An 18,039-nucleotide genomic window follows, 5' to 3' on the forward strand; every position below is an offset into this window, starting at 1 on the left:
CTATAACCAAGCTGATATATAGCACGAACAGCTCTCTTTTGCAGAGCAAACACTATATCAATGTCAGCAGCATGAACCCACAGTAAAATACCGTACGTCATGATGCTGTGAAAATAACTGAAGTACACTAACTTAGCGGTCGCAACATTCGTGTACTCTCTAAGCGCATCCTTGGGCCTGGGACTTCCCTATTCTTTTTCGTCCCCGGGGATTCAGGTTTTCCATTGACAAAATAAATAAGAAAATAAACAATTAAAAAATTTATTTACATTCAAAGCACATACAGTACTTATCTTATTAGTTTTATCAAACAATAAAAAAGTGTAAATAACTAAACATAACAGAGTTTTTTATCAATTAAAATTAAAATAAACATAACAATGAATGCAGTATTTTGACAGAAACAGAAATGTATATAAACAATGAGTACTTATATAGAAATAATTCGTTATTCGTTCGAAAATGAAAACGTAGCTTATGTATATTTTTGGATTTCAATCAATCTGTAATCTATGCTTGGCAACTAATATAATTTATACTCTGAGAGCTTACAAACACGTAAAAAAATTGCGGTGAACTGTTAGCCTCTATTTTCAGTAACGCAAAGTACGCATACTATAACAAAGTGACTAACGTATCGCCAGTATAAGGCGTAGCTATCATGCACACTTAAGTAATAAACCTGGTCCGTTGTAATGCGTTGCCTAAGAGTCAAGAGGCTCTATCTATACATTATCTAAGCTTGACAATGACCTAAATTGGCCTTTACAATGGAGAAATAAAAAGATAATGTACGCTGCAACGTATAGATTGTATTCCTTGTGTTAGAAGTAGAGACATGTAAATATAATATGCTAATACTGGTGTGACTAGAATATGATATTGGTTTAAAATATTTTATCTACACCCATGCTTTAAATCCTCTATTACTTATTCTAACAGCTTATTACCAACATTACAACACTCTATTTCTTAAAAACGAGTGTTGTAATGTTTTACTGCATTTCAATACAACACTCGTTTGGATGATGAAATGGTTACTAGAACTGGCTTTTTTAATGTTAGCAGTAAGCTAACTGTTTCAGAATCATTTATAGAGGATTCATATTATGGGTCAAGATAAAGTCTTGTATGCAACTGTTGATAATTAGGTATGAAAACACTCATGATACTATTATTTCCACCCACATTCGTATTTTAATACTCCTTATAACACAACAGTTGCATAAATAACTATTACACACTAAAATTATTGTCATAATATATGACCATTGCTGTTCATAAAACTTGACCATTAAACGGAGACATTGTGTTGAATTTATAATGAATGCTTGAAGGCGATAATGAGCAATATATAGAAGTTGCTTTTCAATTTACGGAAATATAAGCAATAAACTGAGGCATCCGGCAACCCAGTAAGAGATAAATGTCTCTAGAGTTGATTTTGTTACAATACAGTCTTGAGCTAATGGAAGTGTTGATATGAGAGAAGAACCAGGTGAGTACGGCAAGACTAGGTGTCAAATTCAGATCTCGACAGGGACGGATTGTAACTTTTTGGGGCCCTAGTCCACTTCGGGGCCTGCATAATTAATCAAATAATTTTTGATATATTGTCGCAATACTATTTTATTAAAAAAAGAGGCAAATAAAATATTTTATTTATTAAGATGACTCGGAAACACTGCAACCGTGAGATACAAAATAAATCAATCGGGTTTGTATATTTTTTGGTATCCCCATCTTCAATAAGTGCTGTGGACCAATTATATCCAAAGGACCCCTCATATCGATCCGCCCCTGCAGGTCTGTTATCTCTGCCTTGTCCTCTAAGAGACAGATAGTTTTTTGTTTGTTTACATAATGAGATAGCAGTATAAAGATACAGAGGTGCAAATGTGATCAATCTTCTTTCCCCGCCCAAATACTGTCACCGTTCACTTCTACCGGCCCTTTCACGTACTGCTGAACTGCGGGTAGTTTGTAAATGTAGACAGACACGATGGAACCTGCGCATGCGCCAACCCAGTAGACTAGCGCGTGCTCACCCAGAGTGTGACCGTGACAGCCTGCCTTCAGTGACGTAGCTAGCACTGGATTGAAGTAACCGCCAGAGTAATCAAAGGCTGAAATAAAAATAAAATACGTGTTAATCAAGTCAACTGAAACCAGCGAGTAAGTAGTGCTTTAGTATTTTTCCGAAACGACGCGTAAATTTGGTGTACTTCATTCTTCTTTGTCTTCCAAAACCTGTCACATTCTATTGCTGCCTATGTGCTACAATATCAACAGCATAGCAACCATATGTAGCAATGTAATGTGCCTATTAAGGCAAAGTCGAGTAGCTTTCACCCGTTTTTTTGCATTTTATTATACCTATATTATTTTTCTGTTGTATACATGTTACTTATTTGCTCATAAATAAGTTCTTAATCATTTTTGATGAAGATTTGCAAAAAATGAAAGATTCGAATTGATTCGTCGATGGAGTCAAGCAATTACTCCGAACTGTGCTTGCATAGCATAATAATGATTCTAATAAGGAACTTATGTTGATTCTTCATTTCATCTTCATTTTCATTCTCTCTCCTTCCCACAAGCACACAGCCGGTCCGAGGTTCGAGTCTCCTTAGGAGACGCACCGCGACTGTTGTTGCGTAGTCTTTGCGGCCTCCACAGCCCATGTCGGATGTCGCTGTAAAAGCATGGCTAACAGCATAGAGGAGGTTTTAGTTGGTATGGGGTATTATGTTGTTAATGTTGTAAGTTACACCCCGTAGTAAAGTAATAAAGTATAGTAAAAAAAATACTTATGTTGATAGAACTACGTAATAACTATAGTAGGGTTAGTAAAAAAATTGCACCAGCTTTCATGGTTTGTTCTCTTTAAATGAAAAGTTAACTTTTAGCATTTTGTTACCCCGCATACAGAAAAAATCCGTCAATTTTATTGATATTTTGAATATCTCAAATTTTATCTTTCTATTTGACCAATAAAAGCATCTAATCCTAAAATTGGCCAGTTATAAACCAGTTTCATAATATTTGCACAAAACACCGAAAGCTTTTAAAAGCGCAACTTTTATCCCCGATAATGGAAGAGGATTAAACCTCTGTGCATCTACACTATCCTGAAACTATTACATAGTAATAAAATAGGGATTTGCTGGGAACTTCGGGCTTAAGTCGAGAATGCTTTAAGATGTTTATAGTCTTAAGTTAGCACTCATGTCATAGTAGATTTGAAAATGATGAGCAAAATTCTACTCTCGATCGATTCCTTAGCTAGGAAGAATATAAATAATTATAACTAGATTTGTATTGCAGAGAAATACTTATTCGGTAATATTTTATTACATAGCGAGAATTTTTTTGGTCAATCGATATTTGGAATAAGATCGTTTAATTGTTGAAGTAGAAAGATAAAATGTGAGGTATTCAAAATATAAATTAAACCTCGTCTGTTTTTTCTTTATTGCCAAAATATGTCGAGGTAACTAAGTGTTAACTAAGAGTTCACTTTGCTTTTAAAAATAATAAACCACGTAAGCGGGTGCGTTTTTTTTACAAACTCTACTTATAGTTATTACGTAGAAGTGGATTCGTAGTAATTGTTGGTGACTATCGTCGATTCAAATCTTTCATTTATTGCAAATCCTCATCAAAAATGATGACAAAATTATTTAAAAGCAGTTAGGTAACAAATATACAAAGAAAAAAATATAAGTATAATAAAACGAATAACATACATTGCTACATATATATCGCATGTTGCATTACAGCAGGCCACGGATTAGGGGATGAAGTAGAGTAATTAATTTCAAAAAGACCGAGTGTTCTAATACGTGTTTTGAAAGTGGGAGAGTCACGCTGCTGTCTTATGACGTCAGCACAATCGGGCCAGACTCGTCCGGGTTACTTACCACACTCGCACAGAATACCGGCGTGAAGTAGCGGCCTAGTGCCGCTATGTTTCGCATGGGTTAGTGTCGAGGACCGGAGGCCATTCCCCCCCGTCCTTTCCCCCCCCCCCCAACAAAATATGAGAGCGGTCCTAAAAAATAAATTACCCCAGGAGGGTACCGGCTCTTGTAGAGCCGGAGAATCCCTCCCCGAGCATTCCCGCTCGGGCTGCCCCTCGTATTCTGGGGAGGGCACAGTACCGCGTATGTCACAGGACAAACAGGGCAGCAACACCACGGCACCCCGCTCCACGCTTAATGTGGACTTTTGTAACATCCGGCGAATTCACTCCAACTTAAACGCCGTCCACCACCACCTTGAGACGGCGCAGCCGGCCTTGTGTTTCCTTACGGAGACGCAGATATCTCGACCTAGCGATACGTCATATTTAACGTACCCCGGGTACAAAATTGAGCATAATTTCATGCCTCATGCCGGGGTATGTGTGTACGTTAGGGAGGATATCTGCTGTCGCCGTCTCGGCAATTTTGAGGGTAGGGGCCTGTCTACTCTCTGGCTCCGCGTAGATTTAGAGGACCGCGTCCGCATCTATGCGTGTGTATACAGGTCCCATAGTGGTAACGCAGAAACGGATCACCTCATGGGCTGCGTTCAAGCGGCATTTGATGACGTGCTAGCTCAGATCCCCTCCGCTGAAATCGTAGTCTTGGTTGATTTCAACGGGCACAATGCCGAATGGCTTGGATCACGTACCACAGACTACGCAGGACGATCTGTGCATAATTTTGCATTGGCGTATGGTTTGTCCCAATTGGTTGAGTCGCCGACGCGGCTCCCGGATGTGGATAGCCACATGCCGTCCTTATTGGATCTTCTGCTGACTACACATCCCGATGGTTACCAGGTCTCTGTCGACGCCCCTCTCGGAACGTCCGACCATTGCCTGGTCAGGAGTGTAGTGCCTATCCGACGCCAACGTCGCAAACCACCAGCGACCCGCCGCGTTTGGCACTACAAGTCAGCAGATTGGGATAGGATGCGTTCCTTTTTTGCATCCTACCCTTGGGGCAGGGTTTGTTTCCTTTCGGATGATCCTAGTGCCTGCGCCGTTGCAGTAGCCGATGTGATACTGCAGGGCATGGATATTTTTATACCAAGCTCTGTAGTACCGATCGGTGGCAGATCACAGCCCTGGTTCGATGCGTCAGTTAAAGCAGCATCTGACTGCAAAAAACAGGCGTATCGAACTTGGGTTGCGGCGCTGGGCTCAAAGGATCCGAACTGCAAAGTTCTGAAGAGGAAATATAACCGTGCCTCCAGATTTTTTAAGCGGCAAATCGCCCGTGCGAAATCGAAGCACGTCGTCAAAATTGGCGAGCAGCTTTCCAGTTACCCGACCGGAACACGCAAGTTCTGGTCGTTGTCGAAAGCTGCTCTTGGTAACTTCAACCAGCCGTCCATGCCGCCATTGCACATAAGGAATGACACCCTGGCCCATACGGCAAAAGAGAAAGCCGATCTCCTGTGCACTCTTTTTTCCTCCAACTCGACTCTTGACGACAACGGAAAAACACCGCCGACCATCCCGCGGTGTCAGAGCTCCATGCCTGAAGTACAGTTCCGACAGAAAACTGTTAGGCGAGCTCTGTTTTCGTTGGACGTCAGGAAGTCGAGCGGGCCGGATGGCATTTCTCCAATCGTGCTTAGAACGTGTGCCCCTGAGTTGACGCCGGTGCTAACGCGTTTATTCCGGCACTCTTATTCAAAAGGCGTAGTCCCTGATTCATGGAAGTCAGCCCTTGTCCATCCGATCCCAAAAAAAGGAGACAGTTCAGATCCGGCAAACTACAGGCCTATTGCTATTACCTCCCTACTCTCCAAAATTATGGAGAGCATAATTAACCGCCAGCTCTTGGTATACCTTGAGGGTCACCAGTTGATCAACGACCGGCAGTACGGCTTTCGCCATGGTCGGTCGACTGGCGATCTTCTGGTATACCTAACACACAGATGGGCGGCGGCTATTGAAAGCAAGGGGGAAGGCCTGGCAGTTGGTCTGGATATAGCGAAGGCCTTTGATCGTGTATGGCACAAGGCGCTCCTCGCAAAACTTCCATCATTTGGGCTTCCCGAGAGCTTATGCAAGTGGACCTCCAGCTTCCTCACTGGGCGCAGCATACAGGTCGTTATCGACGGTTATTGCTTGAATCCCAAGCCCGTGAACGCTGGAGTGCCCCAAGGCTGTGTGCTATCTCCCACGCTGTTTCTTCTGCATATCAATGATATGTTGGACACCGCCAACATGCATTGCTATGCAGACGACAGCACTGGTGATGCCGTATACACGGGCCATGCAGGTCTCTCTCGGGAAAACGTCGACCAGTGCCGGGTGAAACTTGTGTCTTCTATCGAGTCCTCTCTCGAGAAGGTCGCGGAATGGGGTTAGTTGAACCTTGTCCAATTTAACCCCCAGAAGACTCAAGTTTGCGCGTTTACCACTAAAAAAACCCTATTTGCCGTATCACCGCTCTTCGAGAACACTTCCCTTAAAGCCTCGCCTAGTATCGGAATACTGGGTCTCGAAATCTCGAGCAATTGCCAATTCCGTGGCCATCTGGAGGGCAAAGCCAAACTGGCTTCAAAGAAACTGGGCGTCATAAATAGAGCACGGCAATACTTCAAGCCGGCCCACATTCTAGCGCTCTACAAAGCGCAGGTCCGGCCTCACATGGAGTATTGCTGTCATCTCTGGTCTGGCGCACCATAGTATCAGCTCGATCCATTTGACCGCGTGCAACGCAGAGCAGCTCGAATTGTCGGGGACCCAGTACTCTGTGAACGGCTGGATCACTTGGCGTTGCGTAGAGACGTCGCTTCATTGTGTGTCTTCTACCGCATTTATCACGGGGAGTGTTCCGAAGAGCTGTTCAACCTGATTCCTGCCACCGAATTTCACCTTCGCACGACACGCCACAAGTTACGATATCATCCCCACCATCTGGATGTGTGGCGATCCTCCACAGTGTGGTTTTCAAGGAGCTTTCTTCCTCGTACCACGAAGCTGTGGAATGAGCTTCCTTGTGCGGTGTTTCCGGGACGATACGACATGGGTACCTTCAAGAAAAGCGCGTACACCTTCCTTAAAGGCCGGCAACGCTCTTGTGATTCCTCTGGTGTTGCAGGAGAGTGTGGGCGGCGGTGATCACTTAACACCAGGTGACCCGTACGCTCGTTTGTCCTCCTATTCCATAAAAAAAAAAATACGCCAGATTTAAGCTCCTGAGAGGGAGCCTGGGTTCGAACCCCATACTTACCTGACAAAGGGGTTTTTATTACTACTAATATATATCAAACTGATTTTTCTGACTTCCCGCTAAGAAAATTTAAAAATTTAAAAAATTCGGGTAGTTATTGGAATCGTTTTTAAATAATTGAGTTTCCATCAGATCTCGATGTTTTAAGGTGCTAGGAAGCTTCTATGACTATTCCCGCGATGGTGTCCGCACTTCTGTATGTATGTATGTATGTGTGTGTGTGTGTATGTATGGATGTATGTAAACCTCTTATAACTTTTGAACAGCTCGACCGATTTATTCGCGGTTGGCGCCATTCGAAAAGGCTTGAAAATCTCTATGATCTCATTGAGAATCTAAAAGAAAACTCTACAGAACGATTTCAAAAACTTATCAGCTCTTAACATCAATAAACCACGTCGATCGCCAGCAAGCCGGTTAAAATCGGTTGATTCATTCATGATTTAACGTTGACGAAAGAAGACCGAATAAAGTGTTTTTACGGAATAACTTCGAAATTCCGAGTTCGATCAATTGAAACTCAAAGATTCTTTATGAGAATCAAAAAATTGCAACAAATTATATTTTTGAGCTCGAAGAGCTCTAAATCGTCATAAGTACATACAATTTCAATGTATGGAATGAGCGGGAAGTTGCAGGGATGGCCTTTAGGGTCAATCGACTTTCTTTCGAATTTCTTTTCTTTAGATTTTTATGCTGATATTAATATGTTATTTTGTACAAAATACATTTACTTGCACCGTATACAACCACACAATCTATTATCTTGTAGTTCACTTGAGCATGGGACTCATATCACGGAAGAATCGTTAAAATATGGCGAAACATACTATTCAAAGTTTTATTTTATATTTGTGTTTTATTTAACATTTCAACAGCTGCAACTGTATACATTGAAAATAAAATACCTTGTAATGTAAATATTCCATGCCTTACATTAGTTTGAATAGAACAATAGTTAAATATACAATTACAAAAACGACTAAATTGGAGCCTGCGAGGTTCACTTGATGGCAGGAGAACGAAGGGAACCATGAGTAAATTTCAATTCTATAACGAACATTGCTAGTTAACATTTAACATGCAATCACTTGACATCCATAGTGGCACGATGCTTCAGAATAAAATTTACAGTTTCTACCTTTTCCTAAGTTAACTTTGCACGAAATGGATAAGTTGATATCTGCGTTTTGGCTATCATCTTCATAGCTATAGGTGTAAACCGTGTCTCTAAAAAAGGCTCCTGCAAAATTCATGCAAATGAAACAAGCTATTTAACCGACTGGTTGTAGAAATTTAGGTTTTACCATTATTACAATTAATTTGACGTGTGTTTGGCAACATGCAAGAAAGGGGTTTCGTCCTTAATATGTGGTCACCTACCAACAAGCTGAAAAAAATAAGATCTATAATTGTTACAGAAGGGGTTTCATGCTTTTCACCTAAACTCATTAAGATAGTATAAAAATAATTCCAAATAAATGGATTTACTAGATACTAAGGAGTTTATGAAGGTATTAAATAAAAATTAATGGCGCTTAGAAAAAACTGACCGTCCGCTTATCTGTCTCTCTATCTGTCAGCGACCTGTATCTCCATCAATAAAAAATTTCAAAAAATTCAATAAAAATAAGTATCTCTTTTCAAAAGAACGTATTAAAAACGTACATAGTAGCGAATCGTGATTCGCATGTGAACTCGCATCCTACTGTGAATCGAAAATATTGGATTTTATTTGCACTTCATACAAACAAGTAAGTTCAATTCACATAAATATTTAAACGATAAATATGATAAGTATCAACGCTTACCAGCAACCACGAGTGAAGTACCGATGAAGGAGTCTATTGCTGTAGCGAACCTAGGATTGATGTCACCCAGGGCCCTTGAAGCTATCCGACACATACACGTTGCTACACCTTCCACTATTGCACCGTACATCACTGGAACCTGGTAAAAAGAAATATCAGTTTATTTATCTCAATTTAATATAAAATGTTTCCCTCTAATTTATCATTGAATCCTTTTCGTAAAATATGGTAATGCTAGAAGTCTTTATTGCTTAATAATTTCCCTTAATTGAAGAATGTATACATCATTGGACCTAACACCGAGCCCTGGGGTACGCCGAAATAAATCCAGTCGATAAAATTGTTGGTGAAGTGAAGATTCGATTCATATTGTATAAGTTGTGTGTATAAAATAAAAATGCAAAAATAAAAATTGCAAAACATTTAAATACATAATATATTGATGTATTTTTCAGGTAATTGAAGAAAGCAACTGATGTTATGAAATTCATTAAATTTAATGAATGTAACGATTATAATATAAATAAAATAATAAAATACATCAAAATTATCTACTAAATTTTCGAAATAAATATTTGAGTATATTAAGTAAGTAAATAAAATTAAGAGAAATTTATTCTGTATCTTATAAGATTGGATTCTGCAAGAAATATCTATGCGCTAATCTATTTATGTGTACTATTATTGTATCTATAATAGTAACCTTTTCACGCATTTCATCTGAAGCAAAACATAACAAAATACATAGTACAGTATAAAATTCTGCACAAAAATTTCAGGGGACAAAAAATGTATTATCCTGAAATGTTTAAGAGTTCCCGAGGCAATGTACAAATTTAACGTCGGAGCCGCGGGTAGAAGCTAATTTATAATGAAGTTATATGACAAAAGACCGGGTCATAACGAAAAGAAACCACGATTTTTGAAATTTAAATAACTACAAAAATGTCTTCAGCTTACTTTCCTCTTATAAAATAAACAAAAAAAAAACCAAAAAGTAATTGAAACGTGGAGTGAATTAAGTTTTATAAAGCTTAGTGTTTCGCAGAAAGATCCCCAAAACTGAAAACATTTTTCCCACACCCGCAAATTCGAGCGCCATATCAAACGACCCTTAATTCTATTGCAAACGAGAGTAAAGACAGCATTCTGAATTAAGTTTTATAAAGCTTAGTGTTTCGCAGAAAGATCCCCAAAACTGAAAACATTTTTCCCACACCCGCAAATTCGAGCGCCATATCAAACGACCCTTAATTCTATTGCAAACGAGAGTAAAGAAAGCATTCTAAGTTATGGAAAATGTGTCGTAAAATACATATTACTAACATCAATTACAAGTTTCTTGTAAGTAGTGCAAAGACTTTTTACTACGGAAAGTATTAAGAAGAAGTAAGAAGATTACACAAAGTTTTTTAGGAATTGGAGGACAAAGACCTGTATGACCTGACCGTTTACGTGGGTGTATACAATTAATAAAATATAAAATACAAACAACCCCGCGCAAGAAAAGTTCATTCCACAGATTTGTTGTACCTGGAAGAAAATTCCTTGAACCGCACCGAATATCCCTAGACATCCAGATGGTGATGATAATATTTTAACTCGAGGAATCACCATCTTATTATTATGAATGTGGTCATTTCACATTTTTTGAAATCTGCGGTAGGAACAGCCCTTCTGAACACTCCGATATCTTTAATGTATCGGATAATGTGATTTCAATTAAAACAGAATTACAATATAAACCATTGACAAACATTACAAAGACTTTAAACAAATGAAAACAATTTTTACTAAATACCACTGAACAAAAAGTCGATGCATGTATAGTTAGACTGCTCATTAAAAAGCAATTATTGCGTAAAACTCCGATGATTCTTGTTAATTTATTGGAAACTTTATCGTATTTTGAATAACCAATTCGTAAAAGAAAAGAGAAGTTTAATTTAATTTGATTTGAGGTTTTAAACAATTAAGTGTTTCTGAATTTAAATTATAAATTTAGAGGGTTTTATTTTTGATGAAAGAAATATAATATATGGGTGCCTATTGGATAATTTTTGGTAAAATGAAAGGAGATTAAAATTAACATGTTTGCATATTTCATACAGCTTTTTAATTACTTCTAACCGTAATAAAAAAAAACTTAATATAATAATAATCGGCATACTAATATAGATTCGGGCCGAGCTTGACACCTTAGATAAAAAGTCCGTAAACTGCTTACAACATACCGTATGTAGGATAGGAAATGTGGATGTCGCGGCTTTCTAAGTGCCAAAACCCTGCATAACCTTGAGTTGCATAATCTGAGGGATATTTCCTACGCAAAGAATAGGTGATGCATCGAGAAATTGTGGCAGCAGAATATGGACTTACTCCGCTCTCTTTATCCAAAGAGGCGAAAACCGGTTTAACTTAGTACACGGAATCTAGCTTCATGGTCCGTTTTATCGGGCTCTCTACAGGCCTGAGGTAGACTCAACTTCGTCTGTGACATGGCTACGATTTGGTGACCTCTTTGGGGAAACTAAAGGATTTGCCAGTGCAATTGCTGATAAAGTTATCAAGACGAGTATACATGAAGAAGGATGGCACAATAATATGTCGGGCGTGGTATCATCCTGGTGAGTCTGATGGACTATTATTTCCGGTTGTTCTCGTCTTGCCAATGGAGAGTATTTCAGAAGAACAGACACATTCAGAATTCCGGTATTTTATTTATCCCACACATCTTAACATTCTTACACTCTAAGTTTGTTGCTGGACTGTGGGATCTTCAAAAACGTAAAAATCTCACCGTCTTCTGAACTCTATAGTTATTGTGTCTCAATAGACACCTTGAGATATTAAGTCTCATAGTCCAGTAATTTCGCTAATATGAAAGGAAAATGTTAAGTAGTTAGTCAGTAATTAAAGCCAGTTATTCTAATGAATTCTTTAATGGACTAAAAAATAATGTTACAATTTGTTTACAAGAGTTATGGTAGCATATTTATGCGTCGTTATCGCTACTCAACGATCTCTCCCAGTCCCAGGTGAGTGACATACTACATAGCATTACTGTGTTTCGGTCTGAAGGGCGCCGTAGCTAGTGAAATTACTTGGCAAATGAAACTTAACATCTTATGTCTCAAGGTGACGACGGCGCAATTGTAGTGCCGCTCAGATTTTTGGGGTATTCCAAGAATCCTGAGCGGCACTGCATTGTAATGGGTAGGGCGTATCAATTACTAACAGCTGAACGTCCTGCTCGCCTTGTCCCTTATTTTCATAAAAAAAAGCATAGGTGATTTACATACATAGGATACATATGTATAAATATATTTCAATAAACAACTTCCTACCATGATATGAAATCAATTAACATTCTTGTACGGATGTTTTAAGGAACATTTTGTTTTACCAATTGAATTGTAATTATTTAGCAAAATGATTATAAAATTCAAGTTACATTATTTTGTTAATTTAAAGGGGCACTCACCTGAAATGACACTCCATCTTTTTAAGTTTGAATATGCAGTTATTTGGACAGTTTAACTGAATATTTTGAATACAATTACATGCAATGATAAAGAATTGCGTGCCGTTGTATTCAAAGTGCGGTCGAAACACAACTGAACGAAAACTCTGCCTAATGCGTAGGCGGAGTTTTGCTTCAGACAATTTTTGAGCGTGATTGTGAGTTTAGTTATTTATTATACGTCAATTTCAATGATCTTGAAATTGAAGATGCAAGTTTATTTTAATAATGCATCCCTATGCAGTTGCTATCAGTTGACTAACATCACAACACCGCCATAACACCTAATATAACGCACACACGCGCATAAATCAGATTAGACTTATGCCAAAGAGGTGGACCTCATTTTCTCGCACTTATACTAGAGTATAACAATACCTCGTATCCATCCCTACTCTTTGGTATAAGCGATGTTGCAATAACATCAGCTAAGGCGACTTTTATTCGTAAAAGTGTATACGTGAACCCTAACCGCGCTACAAAAATTAATACTATAAAAATCACCAATTTAAGCATCATGTTATTTTTAAAATGAAATGAAATTAATTTAATTGATCCCAGAAGTGAGGGGAAAAATTAAAACACTGATAAGGTCAACGCAACGTTCGGGTTCCGTCGAGGTCGCTTGTTCAAGTCCCGCATCCTTCATAAATTTTGGTAGCAAATGTTATTTAATCCAATTTAATGTAAACATTACAACGTAAATATAATCTATGCGAGCAAACGCTGGTTGCTGCTTTCACATAATCATTAAAAAGTACAAAAGCTGACTTAATTTTAATTATTCATCAGATACAGAGCTGCATTCAATTATACCATTCACTTATAATAATAACGTTTCCTTTGTACTACTAAAATTTTGCTCCGTTACATAATATTACGGAAGTTTTGTGTGTGAAAATATAATTTTATTATTGTGCCAAAGTATCTGAGAAACAGTGCTATATCTACATATAAAGCCCCAGTGTAAACATTTATAATATGATGAATATGGATGTTTGTTTCCGACTCCTGGATGTTTATATGTATTTAGGAATGTTTATGTAGGTAAGTATATTGTATTAAATATGTCGTTGTCTTGTACCCATAGTACAGGCTATGTCTAGTTTGGGGCAAGATAATTTGTGTAAAAGTGTGTCAATATTATTAATGTTAGTGTTAATCTTAATAAACCACTTATTTTTCAATTGTAAAGGATTTTGCTTTTAATTATACCAGTGGGAGGCTCCTTTGCACATGATGCCGCCTAGATTATGGGTACCATAACGGCGCCTATTTCTACCGTGATACAGTAATGTGTAAGTACTGTGTTTCGATCTGAAGGGCGCCGTAGCTAGTGAATTTACTGGGCAACTGAGACGAGCGCAGTTTTGATGCCGGGCAGGGCGTATCAATTACCATCACCCGAACGTTCTGCTCGTCTCATCCCATCATAAAATAAATTAACTGTCTGTAAAATATTATACAGGGTTAATTTGTTCCCTAACGGACTCTAGTGCTAGCGTCTACAAAAACGCTGCCTTGTCTGGAAAGGATCTTATTATTGTAGCACTCATACAACGATAGAAAGATATCAAATCTTGGATCGTGATTTGAGTGCAAACTCATTTTTAAAATCTATTGACTCAGCTTACGAACAAGCAAATTGAGTGATCAATATACCATTTTATTTGTATTTCTAATATATCCTATTAATATTATAAATGTGAAAGTTTGTATGTCTGGATGTATGTTTGAACTTCTTTAACGCAAAAACTACTGAATGGATTGTGATGAAACCTTACAATAATATAGCTCACACACCAGAATAACACATGTTTTTCACTTCATATCAGGTAATATTAAGGCTGGGGACCGAGCCAACGGCTTTTGAGAGGAATCGAGCGGAGCTGGGTTACTTCACTCGCACAAGATCGCCATATATTTAATTGAGAATTAGAAGCATTTTTAATTTATTACAAAAAATACAATTTTCTTTCCAAAGCTAACAAAACTATGTCATGTTAAATAGTATTGGCGTATAATTAATAAATTTTCGTAACTTTTTATCTAGATTGAACAATCACCATGGCTCCAACTGTAAATGTTAGGGGTGAATTTGGTGATTTTTTTTCGCACTGTCTATAAAAATATATATGTAAAGAAAAAATAAATTATCGTCTCATATTATAATGTAGATATATAATAATTTTTTGTAATAATATAAGCTTTATATAAACCGTCAAGAAAAGATATGCGCTATTTTGGCGATTTCTTGGGATTTCTTTAAATAAATGTATATTTATAATGTAAACAAATTGGCCGAGGGCGCGTTCATTTACGTCTGTCATAAAATGTATCTATACATATAAATAAAATTAGAGTGTCTGTGTGTAATATTGAAATAACCGTTTTTTACTACATGTATATGAATATATATACACCAATATAATATTTTTAGAATTATTGTCTGCCTGTCTGTCTGTTTATTTCGGCTAATCTATGAAATGTTCTGGACCGATTTTGACGGGACTTCTATTGGCAGGTAGCTGATGTAATAAGGAGTAACTTAGGCTACGTTTATTTTAGAAAAATTATTTCATTTTCAGAAAAAAGAAGTAATGTTGCAATGTCCAAGAAACGGTCTAACTCTAAAATTTATTTATATGGCATAACAACGTTTGGCGGTTCAGCTAGTTTATAATAAAATTAGCCACATCAAATAGAAACAGAACAGGTCGTTCTCTGAAAGCTTCATCCAGAAAAAGAAGAGATAACCTTGGCAAATATGTCCTGATTTAGGCTTATAAGTCACATCCTCATATTTGAAATTTACGCTTAATTGTCTGTAATTGTACCATTTATCCTGCTTAAAACAGCTTCATTATCCCAAAAAATACATTTCCAACATCCTTAACGTGTAAATAATATATTAAAACGCGAAATTCAATTAAGAGCGACAGAACTGTTGAGAGCTAAAGTACAATACGATAATGGGACAGTTGAGTCATTGCGGGGGAAATGTTTTATAATTAAATTAAATTCAGGTGACAAATTAATTAAATTACGGACTATCTTTTCCACTTTCAGGCGAATTAGACTTTAATATTTTTTAACGTTAACGCAATTAGTTTCGAGGTTATTGGCCACAGAAATTAGGCTAATAATCGTACCTACTTTAAAGCAGCAGAAAGGCCTATTAATGTCTGAAGATATAAGTTAGTTAAACATTTATGTGAGGTAGGAAAATAGTTATTCAAGAACCTACTAGTAATATGGCTTATTTTTTGGAATGTAGGAACAGACGAACACCTAATCGCCGTCCATTCTTTCCTGAAACACCGGGGGAACGACAGGAGCGTTGTCTAGTGGTTGTAGAATGTACGCGCTTTCTTTGAAGGTGTCCATGTCGTAGCGGCCTGAAAAGACCGTGCAATGAACTTCATTCCATGAAAAATTCCTTAAATACTGCACTGTTTGTGCACACATGCAATGTCAACACCAGGAACAAACATACATCTTACACTACTCGGCTATTTACATCGACTTGACAATGACGATGTAAATGCTTTTTCAACATGATCCAAAACAAATAACAAAATCTTTATATAACATAAGATACATAAAACGTGTTTTCACACTCTCAATACGCTTTATAAATATATCATAATCTTATATTATACATATGTACATGTATATAATCTAAGTTCACAATTTTTTTTAAACTTTTACACAAATTATCTTTCCCCAAACTTCTAGGCATATCTTGTGCTACGGTTTCAAGACAACGATATTATATTTTTAAACTTTAATAACGGCGCCTATTTCTGCCGTGAAGCAGTAACGAATAAGCATTATTGTTTTTCGGTCTGAAGGGTGCCGTAGCTAAATTCCTGGGCAAATGAGACTTAACAGCTTATGCCCCAAGGTCACGAGCGCAATGTAGTGCCGCTCAGAATTTGAGGGCAGGGCTTATGAAATACTATTCTAGGAACTTCTCATTCCTTACTGTCTAAAAAATCAACTTTATAAACAAACTTTATACCATATATTCCGAAAAGTAGAGCTCGTGAGAAGAACATACAAGAATCTCAACGCGATATATGCAAATAATAGTTGTTAAGCATTCATCTCTCTTCAGCTCAAAGAATCCGAATAAGTAACCTGTAAATCAGCTGTACAATCTTCAATAGCCTTGTCTTTGTGTGTGTCCGAAATCTCGAGAGCCCAGTACAGTTGTACATACTTGAACACAAGCATTCCTCCTGCTAACTCCGCCCATACTTTAAGTAGAGCTTGCCGGATATCACCTTTACCTATAAAGATAAAAATAAAAAAAATTACGGGTTGCACTCCGGGAGTGCTGATAGAAGGGAATACTTATTTTGGCGCGTTAGACATTGGGTTCTAGGGTTATTAGGTTATGAATTGCATTTTATTTATAAATTGTATTTTATTTTTTATTACAAACTTTAAAATACATTTAATATTCTTTTATTTATTTAACAAATATAAACAATTTGTTATGTTTTTAAAGTGATAAACCTCAATTCTAGGATTAATACACAAATAAAATTTGAAAACAAAATTTTATCAACTGTAAAGTGAATTCTGTAGATGAAGCCACAACCTGAGAGTTAAACAAAGCATACAAGATTTTATGACGACACGTCACTCGAACGGTTAGCTCGGTTGTGGGTTCGAGTCCCGCATAGTTCATAAAATTTTGATTTCAAATTTTATTTGAATGTTATGTATGTACATAGGCAGATAAGTAAATTTTCTAGAAACTGCCATAACCATAATGTTAACACCAGGAACAAACAAAAAACTTATAATGCCTACTACTCGACTAACGGCCGTTTTCAATAACCTATCGTTCCTTAGTTTAACTTACTAGACGTAGACAAATCTATCCTTTTACGCTTACTTACATTTCAATAACCTATTGACAGATAGCATTGGACTATAACTATATTTGACATTAGTATGGATAGATAAGATCTTAGCATTAAACGGTGACAGCAATGTACCCGTAAGTTAAACTACGGGTAGATAGGTTATTGAAAACGGCCATAAGTCGAGCTAGTAAGTCTTTTGTGGCGCGCTGTATATATTTTTACAAATAGATCCCAAAAAGTGTTCAAAAATAATTCAAAAGAATTGTTAAAAAACATTTGTGTGGTAAAGGTACTAAAATTGGCAAATTGGATACCATAGATTCGGAATGGAGCGACCCTCAGGCTATTAAATAATAAATTCTATTGTACGATTTTACATTGTAACAATATTTTTATAAAATAAGTCCGCTGAGTTTGTTGCGCCCGTTCTTCTCAGGTCTGAGGCATACCTTTTGGAATAGGTGGTAGTTTTTGAATCAATAAGTGATAATATTTCATATTTTGCATAAAAATATTTGAATTTGAATACTTACCAGTGTGACTATAAGGGACGAGACGAGCAGGACGTTCAGCTGATGGATATTGAT

General features: G+C 37.3%; 1 protein-coding gene across 2 annotated transcripts in view; it reads right to left on the bottom strand.

Annotated features, from left to right (window-relative positions):
* Positions 1 to 247: 247 nt before the first annotated feature.
* The window catches only part of LOC126965261 (aquaporin-11), a 37,703-nt gene continuing 19,911 nt past the window's right edge, over positions 248 to 18,039 (bottom strand). For both annotated transcript variants that reach the window (XM_050808761.1, XM_050808762.1), the window contains 3 exons: positions 16,716 to 16,867; positions 9,050 to 9,188; positions 248 to 2,126 (listed from right to left, as the gene is read on the bottom strand). In XM_050808761.1, coding sequence (XP_050664718.1) covers positions 1,903 to 2,126; positions 9,050 to 9,188; positions 16,716 to 16,867 — 515 coding nt within the window. In that variant the 3' untranslated portion in view covers positions 248 to 1,902. The remainder of the gene's footprint in view (positions 2,127 to 9,049; positions 9,189 to 16,715; positions 16,868 to 18,039) is intronic.

The sequence above is a fragment of the Leptidea sinapis genome, chromosome 7, assembly GCF_905404315.1.
Source record: "Leptidea sinapis chromosome 7, ilLepSina1.1, whole genome shotgun sequence".
NCBI classification, from domain to species: Eukaryota; Metazoa; Arthropoda; class Insecta; order Lepidoptera; family Pieridae; genus Leptidea; species Leptidea sinapis.